This window comes from Macaca nemestrina, chromosome 3, assembly GCF_043159975.1.
Source record: "Macaca nemestrina isolate mMacNem1 chromosome 3, mMacNem.hap1, whole genome shotgun sequence".
NCBI lineage: Eukaryota > Metazoa > Chordata > Mammalia > Primates > Cercopithecidae > Macaca > Macaca nemestrina.
Window position 1 is genome coordinate 102067797 of NC_092127.1, and position 25589 is coordinate 102093385.

The 25589-nt window shown below is 40.5% G+C and overlaps 1 protein-coding gene across 4 annotated transcripts in view; it reads right to left on the reverse strand.

The window, feature by feature from the left end:
- Window positions 1–25589, reverse strand: part of LOC105479662 (ALF transcription elongation factor 1) — a 202959-nt gene that overhangs the window by 33958 nt on the left and 143412 nt on the right. For 3 of the 4 annotated variants that reach the window (XM_011737758.2, XM_011737759.3, XM_011737761.3), the window contains 4 exons: window positions 19489–19533; window positions 13568–13654; window positions 11825–11861; window positions 7595–7649 (listed from right to left, as the gene is read on the reverse strand). In XM_011737758.2, coding sequence (XP_011736060.2) covers window positions 7595–7649; window positions 11825–11861; window positions 13568–13654; window positions 19489–19533 — 224 coding nt within the window. The remainder of the gene's footprint in view (window positions 1–7594; window positions 7650–11824; window positions 11862–13567; window positions 13655–19488; window positions 19534–25589) is intronic. The other variant, XM_011737760.3, reaches the window with a different exon arrangement.

Genomic DNA, 25589 nt, shown 5'->3' on the forward strand with positions numbered 1-25589 from the left:
ACGTGCTGGGGCTGGGATGCAATCTATCCCATCTGATACAAGATCCCCTTGTTCTGGCCAATGGATGACACAATGATTAGAAAACCCAACTGATGTAATTAAATCTAAGTTCCAGAACCCACCAAGAGGAAGACTTTGATTTAAAATAAAACTACTTTCCTATTGGAACTCAATATGCTATGCTTCCCTTATGAAGATAAACTAACTTTAAATCTTATATACTTTAACTGGTCAAATAACAAATTTCATTTCCAAATGCAAAGTCAAGGCAGTTATTTCAAAACATACAGAACCGTATTATCTACTTTGATACTGTTCAAAAGAAGCCAAATTGCTCAGGTAAAGCAACTCTTTAAACTACATGTAGATTTAATCATATTTTACATTTGGTTAGGTAAACTTTTTGCTTACAGGTAACAAACAATTCTCAAAACCCTTTGTACAAATGCATTTTTCAGGCAGCTGTTCTAGCAAAGCTTAAAGAGCCACATACAGGTTCTGGCAGGCATGCTGCAGTGAGTCAACCCAACTGCTACTGTATGAAGACATAAAGTCGCCATTTCTTTTCAATTTCTTAGTACTGGGCTTGCCCGAAGCTTTCACTGCCAATATTTTGTAACATCTCAATTCAGATCCAAAAAGTATTTACATAGCCTTATTTCTTGGCTTAACATTTCTTATGATCATTTTGAGAAAGAGCAAGTGAAGTCAAGCTCATAGCAGTTATTTAAAATCAGTAAGTCACAACCATGGCATCAGGTGTGCTAAAAATAATAAGAAAAGTAACACTTTTCAGGAACCACTAACGAGTATGTGAGAATGTATAAACTTACAGAATCTCACAAATCTAAAACTGATCCGGGGATAGGATGGGCAATGGCACACAAGGCAGGAGAAAGAGGCTGGGCTCCAGAGCACAGCCAGAATCCCAGAATTTTTTTTTTTTTTTTTAAATTTGAGACAAAGTCTCACTCTGTCACCCATGCTGGAGTGCAGTGGCACCATTATGGCTCACTGCAACCTATGCGCCGTCCAGGTTCAAGTGACCCTCCCACTTAAGCCTCCTGAGTAGCTAGGACTACGGGTTTGTGCCACCATGCTCGGCAATTTTTTTAAGAAGTTTTTTGTAGAGACGAGGTCTTACTATATGCACAGGCTGGTCTCAAACTCCCAGGCTCAAGCAGTCCTCTCGTCTCAGTCTCCCAAAGTTTTGGGATTACAGGTGTGAGCTGCCGTGCCTGGCCCTAGAATCTTGGCATTTTCAAAGCAATCAGGCTCTGATTCCTTTTTTGATGTATGGCAGAAATAAGGACTGCCCATGCGTTCTAAGAGACGATGGGAGGTTACAAATTACGAAGCAGGCTAAACAAAGAATAGATGAAAAAGTGAAAAGGCAGATGTCCGGCAGTTGTGACACAACATATAACAGGAACTCTCCAAACGGTGACAATAGTTAGAAGGCAGAATTCAAGTTCACGGAGAAACTTTCCACAGGAATTATGGGATAACAAGATAGAGGGGAAACCGACTCTACATGATTAACTCTAGTGAAAAAGGTTAATGGTTGATATGATAAAAATGGTTGCTGGAGTCATAAAAGATTATTTAAACTCCATGGATGAAGTGAAGATTATCTGATGTCAAATAAGGAAATGAGAAAAATCACAAGAGTATAAATGAGGGAAAATCTGAAGTTAAATCAGTAAGATTAAATCAGTATGACAATGTACAAGAATTATATACTTTCAACTAGAAATAAAATCTAGATACTTTAAATCCTGTCTATTAAATACTGTGCATAGGTATTCAATCAAGTTTATCGTGTAATATCTTTCCTTCTGCATTTATTCTGAGCACTTACTATGTGCCAGGCACTGCCCTAGACCCTATGGTTAAAACTCTGAGCCAAAAAATGTCCCCGCTAGTCTAGAGGAGGAAGACAACTAAAATACACCATTTCTCAATGGGTAACAAGCCTGTGGAGGGAAAAGGATGAAAGAGAAAAGATGGCTAGAGATCACTCTTTTATACAGGGTAGTTAGGGAAAACTACTGATAAAGGCCACCCCAGGTCAGAGCTGAAAGGAGGGAGACAGCACAATGCAAGTCTTGTGGAGAGTCATCAGAACACCAAAACGAGCAGGGAGGCCAAGGCTGCCAGACGGAAAGTGGACATGTGTGTCGGGGAGGAGCTGTGGTAGGGGGTAGGTTTTGGAGGTTCTTGGAGGCCTTTGCTGGGGGGCGAAGGAGGCAGGAAAGTGAATATGCTTGTGAAAGTGGACCACACCTTGTTGGTTTAATAGCCCAGCATCCCACAGAGAGGGTAAAATACACAAACTACCCTTAAGGCTAAGATTCCTAGTGAATTAAAATATATTTTATTCAGTCTTTCAATCTAGTTTAAATTAGCCTAGGGTCACCTGTTGTAGTAAATTAGCAGTTATGATGTTAAATGACACTTAAAGGGACCCATAAGGGCTCCCCCAAAACCAGGTTTTAGATATGCAAATGAGCTTTTTCAAGGTAATCACTTAAAAAAAAAAAAATGACTCCCTAAGGTTTTCAAAAGCTTTCAAAGCCTAAAGCGTAATCTGTCAAGCCCCTTTCAACGTGGCAAATAGTCTCTGCCTTTCTCTTATCAAATGTCACCCTCTCTGGACCCCTTTTCCCTGAAGTATAACTACTATCCAAAGAACTCATCTCAACCCTGTCACTGTCACATCCCTTGTTCTGTGTTACATGCCACCTACAGTTTGTTACAAAATGTGGAAGACAAGGATTTTGTCTTATTGACCAGTTTCTCCAAGTACCTAAAGCAGCACCAAGCACAAAGCATGTGGGGCCGGGCACAGTGGCTCACGCCTGTAATCCAAGCACTTTGGGAGGCTAAGGTGGACAGAGCCCAGGAGTTCAAGACAAGCCTGGGCCAAATGGCGAAACCCCATCTCTACTAAAAATACGAAAACTAGCCAGGTACGGTGGTGTGTGCCTGTAGTACCAGCTACTCAAGAGGCTAAGGTAGGAGGATCGCTTGACCCCAGAAGGTGGAGGTTGCAATGAGCCAAGGTCACCCCACTGCACTCCAGCCTGGGTGACAGAATGAGACCCTGTCTCAAAAAAGGAAAAGAAAAAGTGAGATGAACACTTAGTGAAAAAAAATTTTTAATAAATGTTCTAAGATGCTGAAGGCTTAATGCAGATCTACAAATGTACAAATAACCAGCACAAATGTTTGTTCCTTGTTTTTGGGAAGTGGAAGAACTGTGAATAAGAGATGTAGATATTACTTCAATGTCAAGTTCTAAGCTTTACATGTGGAGCAGATTTCTACTACTTCCATAATATTTATCAGCAAACTGTACTTTCAGTTAGACCTGCCATTTAAATATCCAGGTTCAAACAGTATAAACTAACATTTGAAAACAAGAGGAAAAATTTAATTTCCTTAGGCTAAGCAAGATTTAAATATTCTACAAGTAAAGCATGTCTTCAGACTTAATTCTAGTACATTTCAGCTGACAACTACTTATGTCCTGATGTGACAATTTTATATTACAATAAACAGAAGGAGTCTTCCTTATTCACCAAAATATTTAAAAGCCAACAATGTTTTGAGTAAAAGCTGAAAACTCAGGCTCATTTGAAAAGGTATCAGACTCATCCCAGCCTTTATTAACTTGGCCCCAGTCTTTCTCATCCAACTCGAGGGACAATCCCAATCTCAGCCTTCACATTCAGATATTTCCCTCACTTCAAAAGAAACTTTCCACATAAGTAATAAATATTTCAAATTGCTATAATGACTAATTTCTGTCTCTTACTTTAAGTGTTGATTTCAGAGGCCAAAAACAAGAAAAATAATGGAGGGTACCTTTTTGTAAGGACTTGGCAATTTGGGGGTAGGGGAAGAAACAAGTTAGCTAGAATATCCAAATAAATTGCTTTTTAGTTTCTAAAATATTAACACGTTTGTCCTCTTTCAGAGGCTGACAAATGCAGACACCAGTAAACTAAATCCGGCTGCACGGAAAGAGAATTGTCCACAATTATATGAAGGTCACAATTACTGTAAATAAATACTTTGTACTTTGTCCTAGGCACTTCACAGATCTAAGCCTTGGAAAGGAAGAGGATTCCAAAACCAAGAACCCTTAAACAAATACACCCTCTCTTAAACTTAGGGGCAAATTGCACTAACATCCTAGCTAATCAGTTACCTACAGAACGTTACAGAAGGAATTCATTATTTGAGAAATAACTACAGCTTAAACTACAGTGAGAAATATATGCTGAACCATTACATTTAATTCCATACCTACATCCTTCTATCATGTTGTTACCCCCTACCCATATCTGAGTTAATACAGACCACTCACAAGCTTATCCTTTACTACTGGGCCTCTCTTTTTATCCTCTTATATGTCCTATTCCACTTGTCTAAGGATTCCCAAGTCCTCACAACTCTGAAAGAAAAAGCATTAAGACCTAGATTGATTTTTTAAATCAAAGTATAAATGACCCTGTAATTAATAATTTTTTTCTGATATTCAAAATGCATTAGAATATCTCCCTAGCACTCTATGTGCCACTCAAATAGTTTAACTGCATGTCATAGAACCCTAATGCTGACAATAGATCAAATCAACCTGTGAACACTAAGAGGTTTGCCATACAAAATCTGAAACAATGACTGCAATTTGCAAATTAATTGGGACACCACTTTCTTCTAATCTCCATTAAAAGTGAGTTCATAAAAGCCATTCCTTTTTCCCAAGGGTACATTTCATTTTGGCATTTATCAATACCACCATGTCCATCCCCCACATAATCACCAAGTCCACACAACACTCATTATCTACTCGGCCTCAGTATCACTTCTCTTCCATGTTACTCTTGCCTCTCCTCCCTTCCACTAGGTCCTACTTCTACCCCTTCTATAAATCTATTAGGATCATCACAAATATTCTTTCCTAGATAATTTTATATGTAGTAAATTAATAGTTTCCATAAAGCAAACACAACGTGTCACAAGATATACTTGTTAGCAACTTTCAGGCACTTCTGATTTGAGTGGTTTAACACTGCTATCAAGAAAACCACTCATTTCACTGAGCAGCGTCATCACAGGAATGGTCTGTCTCTGAAAGTCTGAAAGCTGATGGAAATTGGAGTGGTAGGCTGTGACTTTTGCCTGCTCAGTCTGAGGCTACCTCTCAGGCAGACCCAGCTGCCTTTCTTCCTCTACCTACGGTCCCTTCCCCACTTTGGCCAGAGACGCGGTCCCTTCCCCACTTTGGTGCAATTGCTCCACCCACTCTACTCCTGGAAGAGCAACCCCCATCTATGCTTACAGTCAATTGGGATACCCAGGCTATCCCTGGGTCTATTGGGATACGTCCCTTCCTGGCTGCCCCAAAGACAATGGTCAGGGTCTTTTATGGTCTACAGGGCTTGACAACAAACCATCACAAAGAAATACCCGGTGTAAAACCCTACAGAGGGTTACAGAGCTTCTACAGAATTCTTACAGTTGTGGTCCTTGATCTGCAGATTCTACTCCTTACCAGCCATCAACTGGTTTAACAAACCTCCTCCTTCCTTAAATGTAATCCATGTCAGTGAGTCTAGAGTCTTAGAATTTAGCAGCCAGTAAAATTTCCAAAAAGATAAAGGGACTGTGGTGGTGTGTGTTGGTAATCCAGCTACTCAGGAAGCTGCGGCAGGAGGATCATTTGAGTCCAGCAGTTTTAAGACAAGCCTGGGCAACATAGTGAGACCCTATCCCTAAAAATGTTAAAACATAAATAAGTAAAAATTAAAAAGAAAAAAAAGAAAAGGTGAAAGAAAAGTGAAGAGGAGTTGGGCATCACAGTAGCCTGTGCCTGTAGTCCTAGCTACTCAGGAGGCTGAGGCAGGAGAATTACTTGAGCCCAGAAGTTTGAGGCTGCAGTGTGCTATTTGGGCTTGTGAAGAGCCACTGCACTCCAATCTAGGCAACAAAGCAACCTTGTCTCCAAAGAGAAAAAGAAAAAGATAAAAAGAGGCTAAGTGTGGAAGCTGACATCTGTAATCTCAGCACTAGGACTGCTTTAGCCCAGGAGTTGGAGACCAGCCTGGGCAACACAGGGAGACCCCACCTCTTAAAAAAAAATAAAAATAGCAGGGTGTGTCCCTATAGTCTGTAGTCCTCTGTACTCTAGCCTGGGTGACAGAGCAAGACCCTGTCTCAAAAAAAAAAAAAAAAAAAAAAAGGGAATAACTAATAAAAGGTAACATTTTACTCTCCCAGCAAAAGGCATTAAAAACAACAAAAAAACTCATCATCTACCAGAACCACAAATAAAATACATTCTTACCACATGCACAAAACCCATCTTTCAGACCAAAAAAACACCCCGTCTTCTTGTTCCTTTTCCCCTCATTCAGCCATGGTGAAATGAAAACAAAGTACATTAAGGAATTGGCACTTGGGAAACAAACACTTAACCCAGACCCACATTTAGTCATGGCAAGGAGATAAAATAACATCTCCCGCTCAATATATAGTTTTTTAAATAACCCATAGCAATCCCCACCTTCCAAAATACATGGAACAAATATTGTGCCTAAAACTAAAGGAAAGCTGGAGCTTAAACTCCTGGGCCACCTAAAATCCTGAGACCAGCAACACAGAGTTAGTGACAGATCAGACACTGAAGGAAGACCTCCTCACTTAGTTCCTATGACCACCTCTTGTCATATGAAAGTAAAGAAGTAACAGTTCAACACCATCAAGAAATGACAAATTGGGTCAAAATGCCAGTTAAAAAATTTTAATACGCAGTCTAAAATGTTCCAAAAACCCAAAAGATATCTGGACTTACTGGCCTTAATAAAGAATAGCTGGGCAATAAGATTAGCTCCTTATTAGTAAATTAGGCCAAAAAAGGGTGGAAAATCTTCAATTGTGCACATCCCCCAAAACTTGTTTCCAACAGCTAAAGCTATTTAAGACTGACATCTTAAGAGCCAAGGCCTTCTATTTCCACAGTTAATATGTAAGTAATGGCTCAAAAACCTTTTTTCCCCTCAAGAAGACCCTTTAGCAAACTCTCCAATGGTACATACACCCTCAACAGGGGAACTTAATCCAAATATTAGGCCAGGCACAGTGGCTCACGCCTGTAATCCCAACACTTTGGGAGGTTGAGGCAGGTGGATCACTTGAGGTCAGGAGTTCAAGACCAGTCTGGCCAATACGGTGAAACCCTCTCTCTACTAAAAATACAAAGATTAGTCGGGCATGGTGGTGGGCACCTGTAGTCCCAACTACTCGGGAAGCTGACGCATGAGAATTGCTTGAGCCCGGGAGGCGGAGACTGCAGTGAGCCGAGATCGCGCCACTGCACTCTCACCTGGGCAACAGAGTTAAGACCTCTTCTCAAACAAACAAGCAAAAAAAATTAACGTGGGCCCTTTCTTCCCTTTACAATGCAGCAGTATCTTATTAATGTCATTACATAAAAGCAGAAAAGAAAAATCTAAGCAATGCATTTACATGAGACATTACAATTTCATACTACACATTTTTAATACACAAAAAGCATTTTACTTACGATGACGTTCCTTGCTGAGAATTTGGGTGGGTTTTTGAAGATGTATCATATTGTTCTGTGGGGGAGAGAAACATTATCAGAGCAGCACAATGACACATATTTACGAGATCGTTAGTTGTAAGTTCTTTTATGTCCATCCCCACTTTTTACCTAAACACACTGCACTTGGTACAATCTTACCATTATAAGATGACATTTATGTTACTTCTAGAGAGAAGGCTTGTTCAGAATCAAAAACCTCTCAATAGGCCAAAAACACCTTGAAAAGCATTGCTTGCAGCACACCCTACCTATGATGCCAGGAACTTTCCTATGTTTGGAAGACCTCCCTGTCCTTGACAGGGTGGAGGCCCACATGGAAGCACTCCGGAAGGGCTGTGCTCCCAGTCCCCTGGCCCCCATGTGACTTCACACAGGTATCAGTGATCTGTTATCACTCTCTTTCGACAGCCCTGTCCTAGGTGCTCTCCGTCCCACCTGTCCCTTCATTATTCAACTCCCCACCTGCAATTCATTCATTCAGCAGCTATTTATAGACTGCCTCATAGATACCAACATGTTTAAGGCATTTGGTCCTGTCCTGAAAGAGCTCACAGTTGACTGAGGGACACGAAATGGGTCCATAAACATCTGTAATCCAAGGCAGGGTGAGATTAAGTACACAAGTCAATTACAAAAACTAAATGCCCTGGGAATCCACAGAACGGTTGCTCTCTTAGTAATACCAAAGAAGGCAAATTACAGAAAGAACAAAATGAATTGTGTCACAAAGGACAGCCAAGATTCCGGCAGAGTGATGCTGGCAAAAGAGAGAGGAAGGCGGGAGCAAACATGAAGAAGAGGGTCTGAGTTTGGAAAGGGCAGGGCTGAGGTGCAGACTCTGTGCTGGACAGCACTGAAACATGCGGAAGCAGAGCTCTGAAGGCCAGGATGGGAAGTTATGACTGTATTTGCTGGGCTATGAGACACATCAATGATCTAAACAGGAACATGACACAGTGATTCCTCAGAAGGATTATTCTGGTAGTGCTACCTGGCATAACTTAGAAAGGAGCAGGAAATGTTGCGTGTGGAGGCAGCTGCATTTGTCTAGACATGAGGTAATAGGGACCTGAAACAGAATTGGAAGTGAAAAAGAAACATGGGTACCTTTTGGGCAGGGCTGAATGACATTTCCCACAAATGTCATGTGGAGACCCTTGCATATTTGCAATTTGTCACTTTACCCTCATGGTGGCAGCAGCTCTTATATGGTATTTTCGAATGACCACCCCTCTGTCTAGAAACCTAGGACCAAGATTCCAAATGAGAGGGGCAGAGGCCCCTCCTCTTCAGACCATTCACAGGGACTCCACACGATCATCGTGACTGGGTTCTAAATTCCACAGGGTCTGGTTACGTTTTGCAATTGTGGACACATAACACTAGGGCATCCAAGTAAAATCCCCCCACATCCCCTCTCCAGAGACTCTAAAACCTATGTACCACCACCATAAGATCAGTGTTGAAGAAATCAGAGTTGACTTACTGAGCATACTTTAAGAAATTTGTGTCTTCTCTTCACTGAAAGCTATATCCATCCATTCCCCACCATCCTCTTCATCCAACATGCAACAAACTAGATCCCTCTTTTTCAGGTCACATTCTCACAAAGATAAATAAGGCTCCCGGAATAGCAGAAGAAAGTGACAGCAGCATAAAAGATGTGAGGGTAAACAGCTGGCGAGCCAGGACCTCCAGGAGACCCACCAATGTTGGACAATTTCTCATCAGAGTAACAAGGAATTGGCCCACAGTACTGCACAAGGCAAGAGGATGATCCATCCCTGGCCAAGAAAGTGCTTACCAGTTCATCTTCAACTATGTTTTGCTAAAAGGGGAAATCAAATGGTTTAATGGACTAAAGGTTCTTTCTAAACCATGAGTTAGCAATAAAACAAACCATGAGCAACCCTGTGGAAGACATACCACCTGCATGACCAGCAGCCCAAGCAGGCCGAAGGTGGGGGCAGAGTGGTGCATAGCAACCCCAACCACGGCTGAGCTGGTGTTCTGCCTTCAGACCGGTGCACACTCCACTGGTCTGGGCTAGATGCCAAGATGTTGAGAAAAGAGATTTCCCAATCTTCCCAAGGAGTCATCCATTTCAGTTAATTTTACCTAGCTACTCATACAATACTGTAGCAATATGGTCAGGTTTATTTATCTGCATTTTGGGGAAAATTGAGTCATGATTTCTTTGCAAGGTCTTATTCAGTATCTCTAGAGCAGGGAACAGCAAATTTTATCTACAGAGGCCAGACAATAAATATTTTAGGTTTTTTTTTTTTTTTTTTTTTTTTTGTTTTTTTTTTTTTTTTGAGACAGAGTCTCACGCTGTTGCCCAGGCTGGAGTGCAGTGGCACGATCTCGGCTCACTGCAAGCTCCGCCTCCCGGGTTCCCGCCATTCTCCTGCCTCAGCCTCCTGAGTAGCTGGGACTACAGGCGCCCGCCACCGCGCCCGGCTAATTTTTTGTATTTTTAGTAGAGACGGGGTTTCACTGTGGTCTCGATCTCCTGACCTTGTGATCCACCCGCCTCGGCCTCCCAAAGTGCTGGGATTACAGGCTTGAGCCACCGCGCCCGGCCATATTTTAGGTTTTTTGTGCTATAATTTGTAGAATAATAGATGAAATGGGTGTAGCTATGTCCCAATAAAACTTTATTTACAACAACTAGCTGCAGGGCAGATTTAACCTTCAGGCTGTAGTTTCCTCACCTCTGTTCTAGAGAAAGGATATTCTATTTCTTGCTTTTCTAATATTTTTTGCCCCCTCCTCATATCCTTGCAATTCAAACAATAGCATAAAAAAACATTAAGTGAGGGAAAAGAATGAGGTGGGCAAATTTGAAGAAAAAATCATCTCTATAAGCTCTCCTCTCCTAACATGCATATATACCTCTACACCCTATTTTTGGTCTCCCCATCATTTGAAGACTAATACTTCACAACTTTGGCAATTACCACATCCTGATGCATGTTATCACCACCTATGAAAGTGTCTTATTCCCCATCCCCCCTTTTTCTTTTTCTTTCTGAGATGGAGTCTCACTCTGCTGGCCAGGCCAAAGTGCAGCGGTGCAATCTCAGCTCACTGCAACCACGCCACTAGGCCCGGACTCCTTAACCATATTTTGATGAACTAAATGATTACAAATACTCTAGTCAATTTTATTTACTTTTCTATTAAATTACATGAGATAGGGTCTTACTGTACTGCCCAAGGTGGTCTCAAACCCCTGAGTTCAAGCGATCCTCCTGCCTCAGCCTCCCGAGCAGCTGGGACTACAGGTGCACACCACCACACCCAGCTTATCCTAGTCATTTTTGTAAAGCTTGACCTGCCTTACAAATACCACATAAAGAATTTATTGATTTGAGGGATTACTAACTACTGAAGAGAAAGGCTGGATCCAGTTAGTGTTCTTCTATTTCCCTCTGAGTTCTCTAGTATTTACAATCCATGAAAAAGAGACTGAAAAAGAATTACATGACAAACAAATATAGTGGGGCTAGACAAACTGTATGTCATATTCCTTATAAAAATTTCTTAGTTTTGCTTTTTAAAATACAAGAATCACACGCTCCAATCTATTGTTGTATACAATTCCTAGCTCTGAGAGTCACATTTGGTACAGCTACTATGTGTCAGTAATAACACATTATATTTGTTTAGTATTTCACTAAAACATCTTTATTAACTCTTTGCAACAATCTTATTTTTGTTTTTGTTTGTTTGAAACAGGGTCTGCTCTGTCTCCCAGGCTGGAGCGCAGTGGCGCAATCTTGGCTCACTGCAACCTCTACCATCTAGGCTCAAGTGATCCTCCCACCTCAGCCTCGCAAGTAGCTGGGACCACAGGCACATGACACCAAGCCCAGCTAATTTTTGTATTTTTGTAGAGACAGGGTTTCACCATGTTGCCCAGGCTGGTCTTGAACTCCTGGGCTCAAGCGATCCACCTGCCTTGGCCTCGCAAAGTGCTAGGATTACAGGCATGAGCCACCACGCCTGGCCAACAATTTTAAATTTCACATAAAGAACAGTTTTATATTTGTTCTCCTTTCCTATTCTTTCAACATAAGAGGGCCTCATCTCTGTTGGGGCATTTTTTACTAATGTTTTTATGTTAAACAGTAAAAGCTATGCTTTGTTCTCCAATCCAATAAGCATTTCAAATTTACTTACTTTGGTTTTGGGTTACAGAACTGATGTGCTGAGAGTCCTAGAAGGAAAAATAAAAATATCTAATTATTAAAAGATTAAGGTTTATAAAGTTAAAGGGAAAACTGTAGAGCTTTTAGTATTAAAAGGATAGTCTTACGAAACTTTCAACTATCTAGAACAATGGAAACAGTGTAGAGAACACCCATACCACCCATCACAGATTCTGTAATTATTTCATTATATAACTTGCAGCTATCCATGTATGCAAACTTGTTCCATGCATAAGCTGAAAACATTGATTAACCTAATTTTAGCTTTCATTGCTTCTCTTCTTTCCTAGAGTTTCGTTTTCCTTTGTTGTTGCACAAAGATATTTTTACAGAGCTTACTGCTTTAATTTAAAACAAGCAATAATTAGTCACTTTTTTTAAAATTATTATTTGAGACAGAGTCTCGCTTTGTCACCCAGGCTGGAGTTCAGTGGTACAATCTCGGCTCACTGCAACCTCTGCCTCCCTGGTTCAAGCGATTCTCCTTCCTCAGCCCCCCAACAGTAGCTGGGACTACAGCACCTGCCACCATGCCCGGCTAATTTTTGTGTTTTTAGTACAGACGGGGTTTTACCATGTTGGCCAGGATAGTCTTGATCTCCTGACCACGTGATCCACCCGCCTCGGCCTACCAAAGTGCTGGGATTACAGGCCTGAGCCACCGCGCCCAGCCCATGAGTCACCTTTTAAAAATTATTAGAAGATAAGTAAATATATAAAGTGGCAAATTTGAGTTTTTGTACATAGAACCTTTTTTTTTTTTGGTGGTAGAGACAGGGTCTTACTCTGTCGTCCAGACTGGAGTACAGCGGCTTAATTACAGCTCACTGCAGCCTCAACCTCCCAGGCTCAAGTGATTCTTCCACCTCAGCCTCCCAAGTAGCTGGAACTACAGGTGCATGCCACCATGCCTGGCTAGTTTTTGTATTTTTTGGAGAGACAAAGTTTTGTCACATTGCCCAGGCTGGTCTTGAACTCCTGGACAAGTGATTCACCCACCTCAGCCTGCCAGAGTGCTGGGAATACAGGCATAAGCCACCACGCCCGGCCTAGAACTTCTTTTCACAACAGTATCATGGAAAGGAATAGCTCTCCTACTCTCTCCATTTTTGTATTATATATATAAAACAATGCACATGCATATCAGATTGAAGAAAACACAGATCTGAAGGTGCTATTTCTACATTTTGAAGGTTATCCAAAAGTATGAGCCAAAAAAAGGAAAATGGCAGTGTTTTAACGCACTGTTCATAAATACTGTAACAGAAACACAAGTCCGCAGTTTATTTGCTTGTTATTAAACCAGCACTAGTGTAACTGATCACATTAAACTCAAGAAAATGTAGGGTGTGTGAGACACGTAAGATGTATGTGCATATGTGTATATCTAATTCTGAACGAGAAATCGCACACTCAATTTCCCTGCCCCTCTGTTTTCCCATTTCTAAAGTAAGGATCCTCAAATGAGAGAATGTATTGGAAAGTCCTGAATGCTTTTTATAAATTATAAAGCTTTATGAAAATCCAAGATGTTCTTAGTAAGTTGGAGAATATTTGAAAGCATTCTGAAGCACTGTAGAAGCTAAATTAATCACAATTTTAACCTCATTTCCAAAGATTTGAACAAGTAATACTTCATCAATATGCCTCACAGCAATGCCTTATGCTTTTCACTAAGGTGGGTGCAGTGCCTGCCATACTTTTAAGGAATTACCTTTGTGGGGAAAGGAAACTTGGATGGCTCAGCTGTACTAGGCGTATGTATTGCTGTCAAAGGAGGAGGCCATGAGTGGGTCATTTCCTGGAAAGATATTTGGAAAGGGAAGAAAAAGTAAATTAAAAATAGAACATTCATTGCTACTTAACATTTTCAACTTAATGTAGAATGGATTGATCGTAAATGGAAAGTACAATCTTAAAAGTTATTTCATGTACTTAAAAAAAAAAAACAAAAACCATTTCAGTGGGTTATGTTGAAAAGTTGAAGCTCTCCAACATACAAAACTAAAAAACGTCAGTTTGTAGAAGACAATCAAGGTATGGAACATGAATGAATTTAACACCCTGAATATTTATCAAGCACATAAACTGTATGTAACAGGTACTGCCAGAGCCTGTGGAGCTGCGAAGACTATAGGTGACAGGTTGGGCTGGAAAAGCACTCTCTCCTCAATGCATTCTTTCTCCCTCAGCTTCTTTATTGCATTTCCTGGTATTATTTCAGTTCAAAGGAAGAAGAACTTTCCTGTTTGACTTAAGCAAACAAGTAATTCAGGTCACTTGTTCCACTTGGGAGAGTTTTAATGGATTTGACCCTTCCCTGATACACACTATTAGCAAGTAAGAACTTTTTTGAAGGAGAGGAGCTTAAAATTACCTTTATTTTCCATTGAGAAGCTAAATTTTTACTATTTTCTGGTTGAAGGGAAGATTTCTAAAACTTACAATTGAGATATGTATCTTGACACAAATTCTTTTCTTCTAAACACATCCACAAATTTTACTTCGCTAAAAATACTTGTGGAAAACAAGTATGTCAGAAAAAAGATGTGTCAAATTGCAAACGTGCACACACATACACACACACACTTTTCTAAAAGGCCAAAATGGCACTGGAGATCATTAACTACAACCCCGACATCTTACAGATTGAAAAAAAACTGAGGTCCAAAATGACTGAGTCAAGGTACCCCAGGAAGTCGAAGGCGGTTCCCACATGTGTCAGACCTGCCCAGCAAACTGGCTTAATACTCGACATGCGGCTGGGCGCAGTGGCTCACACCTGTAACCCCAGCTTTGGGAGGCCAAGACAGGTGGATCACCTGAGGTCAGTAGTTCAAGACCAGCCTGACCAACATGGAAAAACCCCATGTCTACTAAAAATACAAAATTAGCTGGGCTTAGTGGCGCATGCCTGTAATCCTAGCTACTGGGGAGGCTGAGGTTGCGGTGAGCCGAGATTGTGCCACTGCACTCCAGTCTGGGCAACAAGAGTGAAACTCCATCTCAAAATACATACATACATACATACATACATACATACATACATACATACAAAAATGATAGTGGTGCATGCCTATAATCCCAGCTACTTGGGAGGCTGAGGCAGGAGAATGGCTTGAAACTGGCAGGTTGAGGTTGCAGTGAGCTGGGATTGCACCATTGCACTCCAGCCTGGGTGACAGGGTGAGACTCCATCTCAACAACAACAAAAAATCGACATGCAACTCTACCAGCAATCTGCGACCCCACAGCATGCTATATTACCCCGCCTGTATAACACATGATGTATTCTAACACCTCATTCTAAGTCCTGGCTAACCTATCTCCACAAAAATGCCATTTGATCCTTGCAACAGCTGGAGATGGCACTCTAGCAAGTACTTCTACTTCTAACCTATGTGCAGGTCTCCCCTTGCCCTTCCCCACTGCAGCTCTGTGGGTTACCACAGCCTCAGGAGAGACAGCAGTGACTTCGCACAGTGACAGGTAACATAAGTGACGTTGGCTTACTTAATTTTTGTTAAAAGTGACATCATGCCCTTATTTACTGACTGGTCATGTGCTTTGTTTAGGAAACAGGAGATCTTTCCTAAAATACACTGGAAAGAATAATGGCTACAGCCAAAGACCCAGATTGCAATCCTAACTCCAATCCTTACCAGTCACGTCAGCCATGTAAGTCATCTGAACCTTAAGCCTCAATGTTCACTAAGAGGTAAACTAGAATCACTTATTTTCAAAGTATTGTAAGAGTACTATGTATGGTACTCGAATGAATAGTGCACAGAAGGCACTTAATAAATTAAAAGCATTACAACTTTTAATTAAAAGTCCAGTTTTAAAAGAATTTCAATATTACACCAAAGAGAGCTTCCTGCTGTTTTATTTACTTGATACTTTAAGGCACAGTACCATTATAATGTTACAATACAAAAATATGTAATAATTGAGAAGGTGTCTGAAAACATCACCCTTATTATGTTTTTCAATAATTTATTTGGAATCTCAATGGTATCTATGACTTTTAGTCACCAATTATTCCTAAACATCCATTGTACTATCAATGCTTAAGGCTGTCCCAGCTATTAAATTAGGCAGTTGGAAAGTACATAAATTCTTTCAAACCCTAAGTGGTTCCCTGGTAGTCCGAAAGCATTTATATACTTCCCTACATACCTAGCTTACTAGAGGGACTTAAGAGAATTGAGGCCATTATTAAGGAGAAGAGGCTGCCCAGAAAGACTCACAACGCCTTGATTTCACTTCCTACGTTAACAATGACTTGTCACACAAACAGACACAAATCACTGGGACCTACATCAGCCTTGGCGCTCCAGGCCCCACAGCTACTGTCTTCTCCTTGCTCATTCTGCTCTGGAGACACTGTCTAGCTCTAATTGCTCCTCTAATATACCAACTTGATACTATCTCGAGGCTTTTCCACCAATTCTTACCTCTGCCTAGCCCTCTGTTTACTGGCCTATTGCATTATTCATAGCACCATCAACACCCGACACTATATATTTCTCTTCCCTACTCTGACCTCTATGAGAGCAAGCACTCTGTCTTATTCACTACAACATCCTAGTGCTGTGGAGGCTTAACAAGTATTTGTTGAACAAATGAATGAACATACAAACAGTGCTACCACTCATTGTACTAGCATCATGGAAATGCTGCAATGAGGTAAAGCCTACTAGTACCACATTAATCCCCCCAAGATGCTGTGGAGGCCAGGCTTGCCTGTAAGTAGAAAATCTGAGGTGTCTCCATGCACACACCAAGGACATGTTGCCCTTTCTGGACCCTAGTGCATGACCATTCCCTCAAAACTAACAGTGTCTATCTGCTATCTTCTTACTCCATTAGCCTGCTGGAGTTACAGGCCACCGCTTCCCTTCATTACAACACTTCCCCCTGAAATACTGACCCCAGAGAACCAAACATTATTTTTTATGATTGATTTTCTCTGTTAGGAAACTATTTACTGTCTCTATCACCCATCAGAAAGATTTGTGTGTGCATTCCTGGCAATCTTAATAAATTGCTGGTACAAGATAAGAACGGGAACTGGGACACAAAGGAAAGTAGTATCTGGATCAGCGTCAAAAGTGAGAGCTGGAATGGACCCTGGAGATCATCCACTAGCCCAGGACCTTCATTTTACCAATGAGGAAACCAAAGCCCAGCAGGGACACAGAACTTAACTGAGGTCACAGAAGAGAAGGGGCAGCCTCCAATATGAAAAGGTCTATGACCTGTTCAGTCCTGGACATCCTTCTGTTTGCTTTCCCAAGTTATGATTTCCAAAACATAAATGGGCATGATTTATGCATTAACCACTCACTCTCCAGCATTTCTAGGTAAGGAAGAATTCACTAATATGATGTTGGGTGAGAAGGGAAGGAGGATGGATGGATTCATTACATTAAAAATGCTTGTCTGATGCTGTAATATCACCATTCCTAAATAAAGGATGTGATATGTCTTATATTAACACACACCAAAACCTAAGAGAAGCATCTGACATATGCAGAAGACAACAAACCGGCACTGCTGCACATACTTCTGAAATAACGACAGAACAAATAACTCACAATTTCAGAGGAAATGCCAAGGCCATAGTTTATAATTAAGTCCCTTAGTATGTTTATGACTTACCATACCAACAAATTTCAGAAATAGAAAAGGAAAAGGATGACACAAAAATGTAATCAAGGTAACTTATTTAATCTTACATGTTGGTTGACAAAAATCCCTCACTCTTAGCAGTTCAAAGTATGTTTCTCAGCCAGGCACGGTGGCTCACACCCGTAATCCCAACACTTTGGGGGGCTGAGGCAAGTGGATCACTCGAGGTCAGGCATTAAGACCAGCCTGGCCAACATGGTGAAACACCGTCTCTACTAAAAATACAAAAATTAGCAGGGCGTGGTGGCGCACACCTGTAATCCCAGCTACTTGGGTGGCTGAGGCAGAAGAATCGCTTGAACCCAGGAGGCGGAGGTTGCAGTGGTTGAGATCACGCCCAGCCTGGGTGACAGAGAGAGACTCTGTCTCAAAAAAAAAAAAAAAAAAAAAAAAAAAAAAGCATGTTTCTCTAGAGGTTGTTTCTCAGAAAACCCTAACTACAAAATAGGACAAAAGACTGTAAAACAAAAACAAGCTGTTTTCCAAACAACTGGTTAGATACTACTAGTGTCAAAAATTTCACAAGTGAGGAAATAATCAATAAACTTAATTACTGGTTTTAGCACCACCATCACTTAATACTTTAAAATGAAAAGTTAAAAAACTAAAATTGGGCAAACATGTATTTTGAGAAAAAACGAGCAGTAGCAATTCAAATTAAAAGTCACATTTGTTATATACATCTCTCCTACTAATTAAAAAAAGAAGAAGAAAAAAAGTCAGAAACCCTACAGTAAAAGACAAGAATATAATTAAAATTGAACTAGAAGCAAATTAAAAGCCACAGAAGAGGGATAAAAAATACACAAAACCCTCAGTTTTTATAATTACCGTACCTCAGCATTAAAATTAAGCTCTAGGTTTCCTGGAAATTAAAGGCAAAATGGGAAACATTATATACAATTCTCTGATAAAAAGAAAGAACACCAGTTCATGAGTAAAATTAACATTTTTCCCCTGAAATTAAATTCTAGAAGGAATTTGTCATCCTTGTACGAGAAAAACTGAACAAGTGGGTAATGTATTCAATGACGTATTTGTGGAAGCACAAATGTTCGTGGCATAGTTTCAATAAACAAGAGCAAAAAGTAACCCTTCAAGATAAGTCTAAAGATGACCATTTACTTCCCACTATTTTTCTTTTTATTCCTTTAAAATTTCATGGTCTCACTGAAGAACAGGCCGTACGTATGAGGCCATAGGTATTAGGTATCACATACAGAATGCCAAGAGGTATAAATCAAGCACTGTTTAACCACTGGTGCCTCCCACACCACATCAATACAGGAAGTTTCCTCTCTGGGAAGTGAGCAACTCTCCTGGGCCTTTATGGACAACCAGAAAAACTTATGAGAGATGCCATAAAAATCTGGTCCAAATGCCTTGTAGTTTGTAGACTTCAATTTAATTAATAAAATCTGGTAGAGAATTCAATTACATTCCAAGACTACTTCTGTCACTATTCTGGTTTATTTTTGCCTTTGGAGATGTGAGTGGGGAAGAAATGGTTAAAAGGGGTTTGGGAACAGCAACTGTTATTTATTTGTTTGTTTGTTTATTTATTTATTTTGGAGACATAGTCTCACTCTGTTGCCCAGGCTGGAGTGCAGTGGCACAATCTCAGTTCACTGCAAGCTCCACCTCTCAGGTTCAACTGATTCTCCTGAATCAGCCTCCTGAGTAGCTGGGACTACAGGCATGTGCCACCAATCCCGGCTAATTTTTTTTTAGTAGATATGGGGTTTTGCCATGTTGTCCAGGCTGGTCGCAAACTCCTGAGCTCAAGCAATCTGCCTGCCTTGGCCTCCCAAAGTGCTAGGATTACAGGCATGAGTCACCACACCCAGCCAATGGTAACTGTCCTTTAAAGTGAATGTAAATGTTTGTACATCTACCTACTTAAATATTTCTTTCAATGAGAAAGAGTAACAGTGAACTCACCTTCAGAATCTCTTCAACACAATGGACTTCATTGGAGTAGGTCTGCTGAAAGTGAAAAGCAAAGAATAAAAGGTTAGCAAATAAGAGTCAAGAGTGATGGTACTGGTGGACGATCTTATTAATGCAGCAATACTCATCTCAAGGCTTACCTTCTACTAGCTAAGTATTAAGAACTTTACATTTGAAGCCTGGGCAACATGGTGAAACCCCATTTTTACCAAAAGCAATACAAAAATTAGCCATGCATGGTGGTGCACACCTGTGGTCCCAGCTACTCAGGAGGTTGAGGTAGGAGGATCACTTGAGCCAGGGAGGTGGAGACTGCAGTGAGCCAAGATCATGCCACTGTACTCTGGCTGCATATATATATATAAAACAACAACAACTTTACATGTGGGTGGGTGAAATAAGACCAGAGAGATTAATCTAACTTAATCTTGTGCGGAAACACAGTAATGATGGAGACAAAGGCAGACTAACTGTTGACCCTCAGGTCAAAAGTTTCTAAAATTTCTTTATTAAAGAAAACTAGTATATTAGTAAACCTAGGGAATAACAGATGTACAAAATCAGATTAGAATAGGTGCCGCGGTCAGCTACCTCATAGCAACAGCTAACCAATAAGCCACACTAAATGAAGACAAAGATGATGATCATCTGAACATGTTAGTGGGTCCAAAGTAAGCAGGCCTAAGTCCAATGAAGGATAGCTCTTCATTATTTTTATATTCTAGCCTGCCAAAATTCATTTCAAAGTTAAAAATATCTCTACTTAAAGTCAGCATTTCACCTTATACATACATGCATACATACATACACACATGCACACAAATTTTCTTTCAGAGAAACACTGGAAGGGTAGAGGAGATTAATTATTGTCTTAGAGGAAAGACCTATTTCTACCTCTTCCTTATACGTGGCTAAACAAATAATGATTACTCACCACCAGACAGTGCCTAGGGAGTGACATTTTACAGTCTACATATTTTTAAGAGCAAAGAAAGTGGGCAAGGTTAAATTAAAATCAATACTTTTTCTGAACTAGAGACATGGAACATGGTTTTCAATAGAATAGCAACTTGCTCTGTGTCAATTCATGAGCCAGGCATCGTGGGCACAGTACGGCATGTACTATACAACAAACAACTTTCCCATTACTGCCACTGCTATGCATAAAGCTCTGCTCTTTTTGGCCCATTTAATACAATACCTACCATGCAGCTAGAGAACAGATGGCAAGGGATTCTTTCCTGTTCCTGGTTCTAATTTAAGTGTACTTTAATATAGTACTGATTGCTAATTTGCAATCTAGGGTTTATTAATCTACCATTTCCCTCATTCCAATTCGCTCCATGGATGAAGAAAAAGGAAAGAATAGTGCCTACAAACATTCACACCGTCCTGTAATGGAATCTAATGGACATGTCAAAATTCAGATTTAGGCCGGGCACGGTGGCTCACACCTGTAATCCCAGCACTTTGGGAGGCCGAGGCGGGCAGACTACCTGAGCCCTGGCATCTGAGAGCAGCCTGGGCATCATGGCGAAACCCCATCTCCACCAAAAATACAAAAATTAGCCAGTCTCATATAACCCAATTTCAAAATACATAAAAATTAAAAAATAAAATTTAAAAGTAAAAAAAAAAATTCAGATGCAGTCTGTTTTTAAAACACGTAAATTTCCTGCAAAGAGTCTTAATAAAATGTTGGCAGCTTGTTATTACCAAGGTAGGGCCAAGAAGTCAGGTACAACCAAAGAGAATCAAGGGTGTCCCTTACATCTGGCAGGATCCACTGGACTCATCTCCAGCATTACGCATGCCAACAACCAGGCCTTTTTGTTTTCAAAACCATTAAGAAACACCTACAAACTGGACTAAACATTTGTGCTCTATTTTAGCACAAATGTAAGATACAGAAATGCTGTTTTTACATGAGGGTAAAATGTAATTGTATTCTATTTCAATTTTTTACAAGGATCACTAGAAAAAATAACAATTAAAAGTTGAAGGTGAATCAATAGAACAAGCACAAGACTATGCTGAGTCTGGAAAAAATATTCCCCTCATCCTACATGTTGCTGGAATGAGACTAAGAATCCAATCAAAATACTTGGCAACCAATAAAAAATAGTGAAGCACATTTTAAAAGAAGGCAAAAAAGATTTGTCCGTTGTTTCCAACACAGTGAGTTCAAAAAGCCGCACCCTTCAAGAGACTGAAAGACTTCTTTCTGATCTTCGTAATTACTCAAGCAGTCAACACTTTGCCAAGATGTTTCATGTCACCGAAATATTCGTTTTTTTTCCCAAGAGTTTTGTTATGTGGGATGAACCAGGACTGAAGAAATTTTGAGAGCTTACTTTAGATTAGCAACATTTACCTTATCCAGATACTAATAGTCACCATTTAACCCATTTAAAATTCTAAATAAGGTCTTAGATTCAAGCATTAGTTGGTTAATTTACTGTTAATCTTCCTGTCAAGTCAATTATGAGAGTGAAAGTGTTTCAAAGGGGGAGAGGGATTTCACTCCAAATATATGAGGGCATATCATATTTAGGGATATCCACAAAGCACTGTTTCCAATGGCAAGTAATTGGAAATTAGCAAATTCCAAACAACAGGAGTCTAGCTAACTGCCTTTACAGTGAGTGCATCCACACAATGGCATGGTATGAAGATTTAATAACATAAACATAGGTGTTTTCATGGAAAGATGTTCAAGATACATACTTTTAACGTTTTCTTTAAAAATCATTTCATATGGCCAGGCGCAGTGGCTCACGCCTGTAACCCCAGCACTGTGGGAGGCCGAGGTGAGCGGATCACGAGGTCAGGAGATCGAGACCACCCTGGCTAACACGGTGAAACCCCATCTCTACTAAAACTACAAAAAATTAGCTGGGCGTGGTGGCAGACGCCTGTAGTCCCAGCTACTTGGGAGGCTGAGGCAGGAGAATGACGTGAACCCGGGAGGAGGAGCTTGCAGTGAGCCGAGATTGCGCCACTGCACTCCAGCCTGGGCGACAGAGCAAGACTCTGTCTCAAAAAAAAAAAAATAAATTAATTAATAATAATAATAATAATCTCATACTTACAGAAAAACTACAAAAACCAGTAGGAGGATCTCCCACATAGCTTTTACCCAGATTTCCCAAATATTAGCATTTTTCATTTGCTTTATATTTTTCTCTTCTACCCACCTATATTTTGAACTGTTTAAGTTAGAGAGTTAACATCCCTTTATCCCTACTTTAATGTATACCAAAACACAATATAAACCTGTATTTAAAAGAGAGGCTACTGAAAAGTTTGCATAGTATGAGCTCATTTTATGTTCCATCTAGCTGAGATTCACATCTTCACTCTTCTCTCCAACCAAATTAGAGACATTTAAACTAGAGGACAGATCTTTTGGATTTGTTTACAGGGAAAGAGCTACAAGGACAGGCTGCCTTGTCTCATAGTGCAACTTGGCACCTCCAAGCATGCCACTGGAAGGAAGTTTTCCAAAAGGGGAGGAGTAGTTAAACAAACCATTACATCCTAATCCCCTAATCCCTTTTTTTTTTTTTTTAAGAGATGGGGTCTTGCTATGGTGCCCAGGCTGGCCTGGGCTCAAGTTATCCTCCTACCTCAGCCTTCAGAGTGTAGCTGGAACTATAGGTGTGTGACATTGCACCTGGCTTTTTATTTTTATTTTATTTTTTTATTTTTATTTTTATTTTTTTTTTTGAGACGGAGTCTGGCTCTGTCGCCCGGGCTGGAGTGCAGCGGCCGGATCTCAGCTCACTGCAAGCTCCGCCTCCCGGGTTCACGCCATTCTCCTGCCTCAGCCTCCCGAGTAGCTGGGACTACAGGCACCCGCCACCTCGCCCGGCTAGTTTTTTGTATTTTTTAATAGAGATGGGGTTTCACCATATTAGCCAGGATGGTCTCAATCTCCTGACCTCGTGATCCGCCCGTCTCGGCCTCCCAAAGTGCTGGGATTACAGGCTTGAGCCACCGCGCCCGGCCTGCACCTGGCTTTTAACCCCTTTCCTAAAATTCACTCTCACAACAGGGTCTCCAGTCACTACTGTGAGCTACTCCTACTAAAAGGAGCCAGACTCTCCCTTTAACACCATAGTCAAAGAATAAACAATTGGTCCTGGCCAGCTCTCTCTAAACCACAACTGAGATAAGGCTGAAAACATTCAATGTAAGACTTCCTTAAAGAACACAAAACGATAAAAAGCAACAATAAGCATTTCCATGATAGTTGCATGAATCAAGAAAATCTAGTTTGTAAGTCCTTCTCTAGCTAGCTCTTTCCTCAATGGTATAGACACTGACTTTAACATGACCACAAAACTCACTGCCTTTTCCCATCCTCAATATCTATTCATAGGTTCCTAGAGGACATGAGCTCTCCTCTTCTGCCTATCTGCAGCCACCTCACACATCTGGCTTCCTGTATGTAGACCAGCCTCCCAGGAGAGACCACACTTTCCTCCTGGGATGTGGTCTTAACACAGGAGGCTTATTTAATTTTTTAAAAAATGATAGCAGCTACTTATTGAATGCATATTGTACTTCATATTGCATTAAAATATGTTATTATCACCTCAATCTGATACCATCGATTGTAAGATGCACCATTATTAGCTTGGGAGGTAGGGGGACTACACTAAATGTACCTATCAACAGTAAGATACATCCCTATTCCAGAAACTTAAAAATGCCTGAGGGAATTCTGCATAAAGTTCTATTTAATTCTCACACCAACCTTTGTGGTAGGTATTATACCAGTTTTTAAAATGAGGAGACTGAATCCTAGAGAAATTAAGTTGCCTATCCAAGGACACACAAAAGCTCTGAAGCCGCTGAGCTGGCTCAGAATACTGTTATACCGGTTTTCCAAAAACCTCAACACTGCTGCAAGAAACAAATATATTAGTATTTTAGAAGGGTGTGTCCTACGCATAACCTAAAACATTTTTTAAAGAGCTACATTTTTCCTTTGTTTCTACAAAGAGGCATTTTGGTATTCACATTTAACTGACTCTTCCTACTACCAGTGCTTCGGACCAGAAAAGGCAGCAGTGCTGGCCGTGGCCTGATTTCTCACTCCTCCTGGAATGACATTGTGTAATTGTAAGGAAATGCACTGATACCAAAATAAAATATGTGAGTGAATGTCTTCTAAGCATGACACAGTTTGTTTTAATAAGCTAAAAAGAGCTGGCTGAAGAAACATGCCACTGAGACTGAGAGGCTCTTGCAATATTGTGTTTTAAGTCTCTCAAGTTTCAACAGAGCAGCATTTTTATAACAATGCTATTCTCAAAAAGGCTTAGTTATCACTAACCAGGAAACACAGAGCACAAAGGCAACGTGCTGACGAGGGAAGCCAAAAGATCTTGGATTCTAGATCTGGTTCTGCTGAAGACTGGTGCTGAATCTTGGATAAGATTCATCCTCTTTGAGACTATTTCCTTATTGTGATAAGGTATAGTATTATAAAAATACTATAGTATTATAAAAATAGTCCAAACTATTTTTCTTCAAATGGGTCACCACCTTTTGGATTACTGTTCAGTCTTTACTATCTATTTGCTGCTCATCTACCCCCAACTTGCTAGTTAGGTAACTCACACTTTTCTTGCCCTGACCTGGAGCCCTCTTCTCTCTTCCATCTGTGTCAGTGATAATTCCTCCTGAGGCTTCAGGTTGCAGATGAAAGACATCTTTTGGAAAACATCCCTGATGCTCCCTTACTTCCAAAACTGTCCAGGTTCTCTTGCAGATGCTCCCATAACTATCCGTACTTTCTCTGTTATTGCATCCTCTCTACTCCCTCTAGATTACATGTTCCATGGAAGTTAGGGCCAGAACCCTCACTGAATCACAGGGTGCCAGCCACACAGAGGCAACCCCATAAACATTGGCTGGTATATTTTTAGACCCAGAACTCAGAATTTGAAACTAAGTTTCTCTTACAGCTTTAGACACTGAAGAAGATGTAGGCTGCCTGAATTATAAAGCAACACCTTAATTAACAAACTAAACTACATGGAACTAAACATACAAGAGACAAAAAGATAATTGTTTTGCAT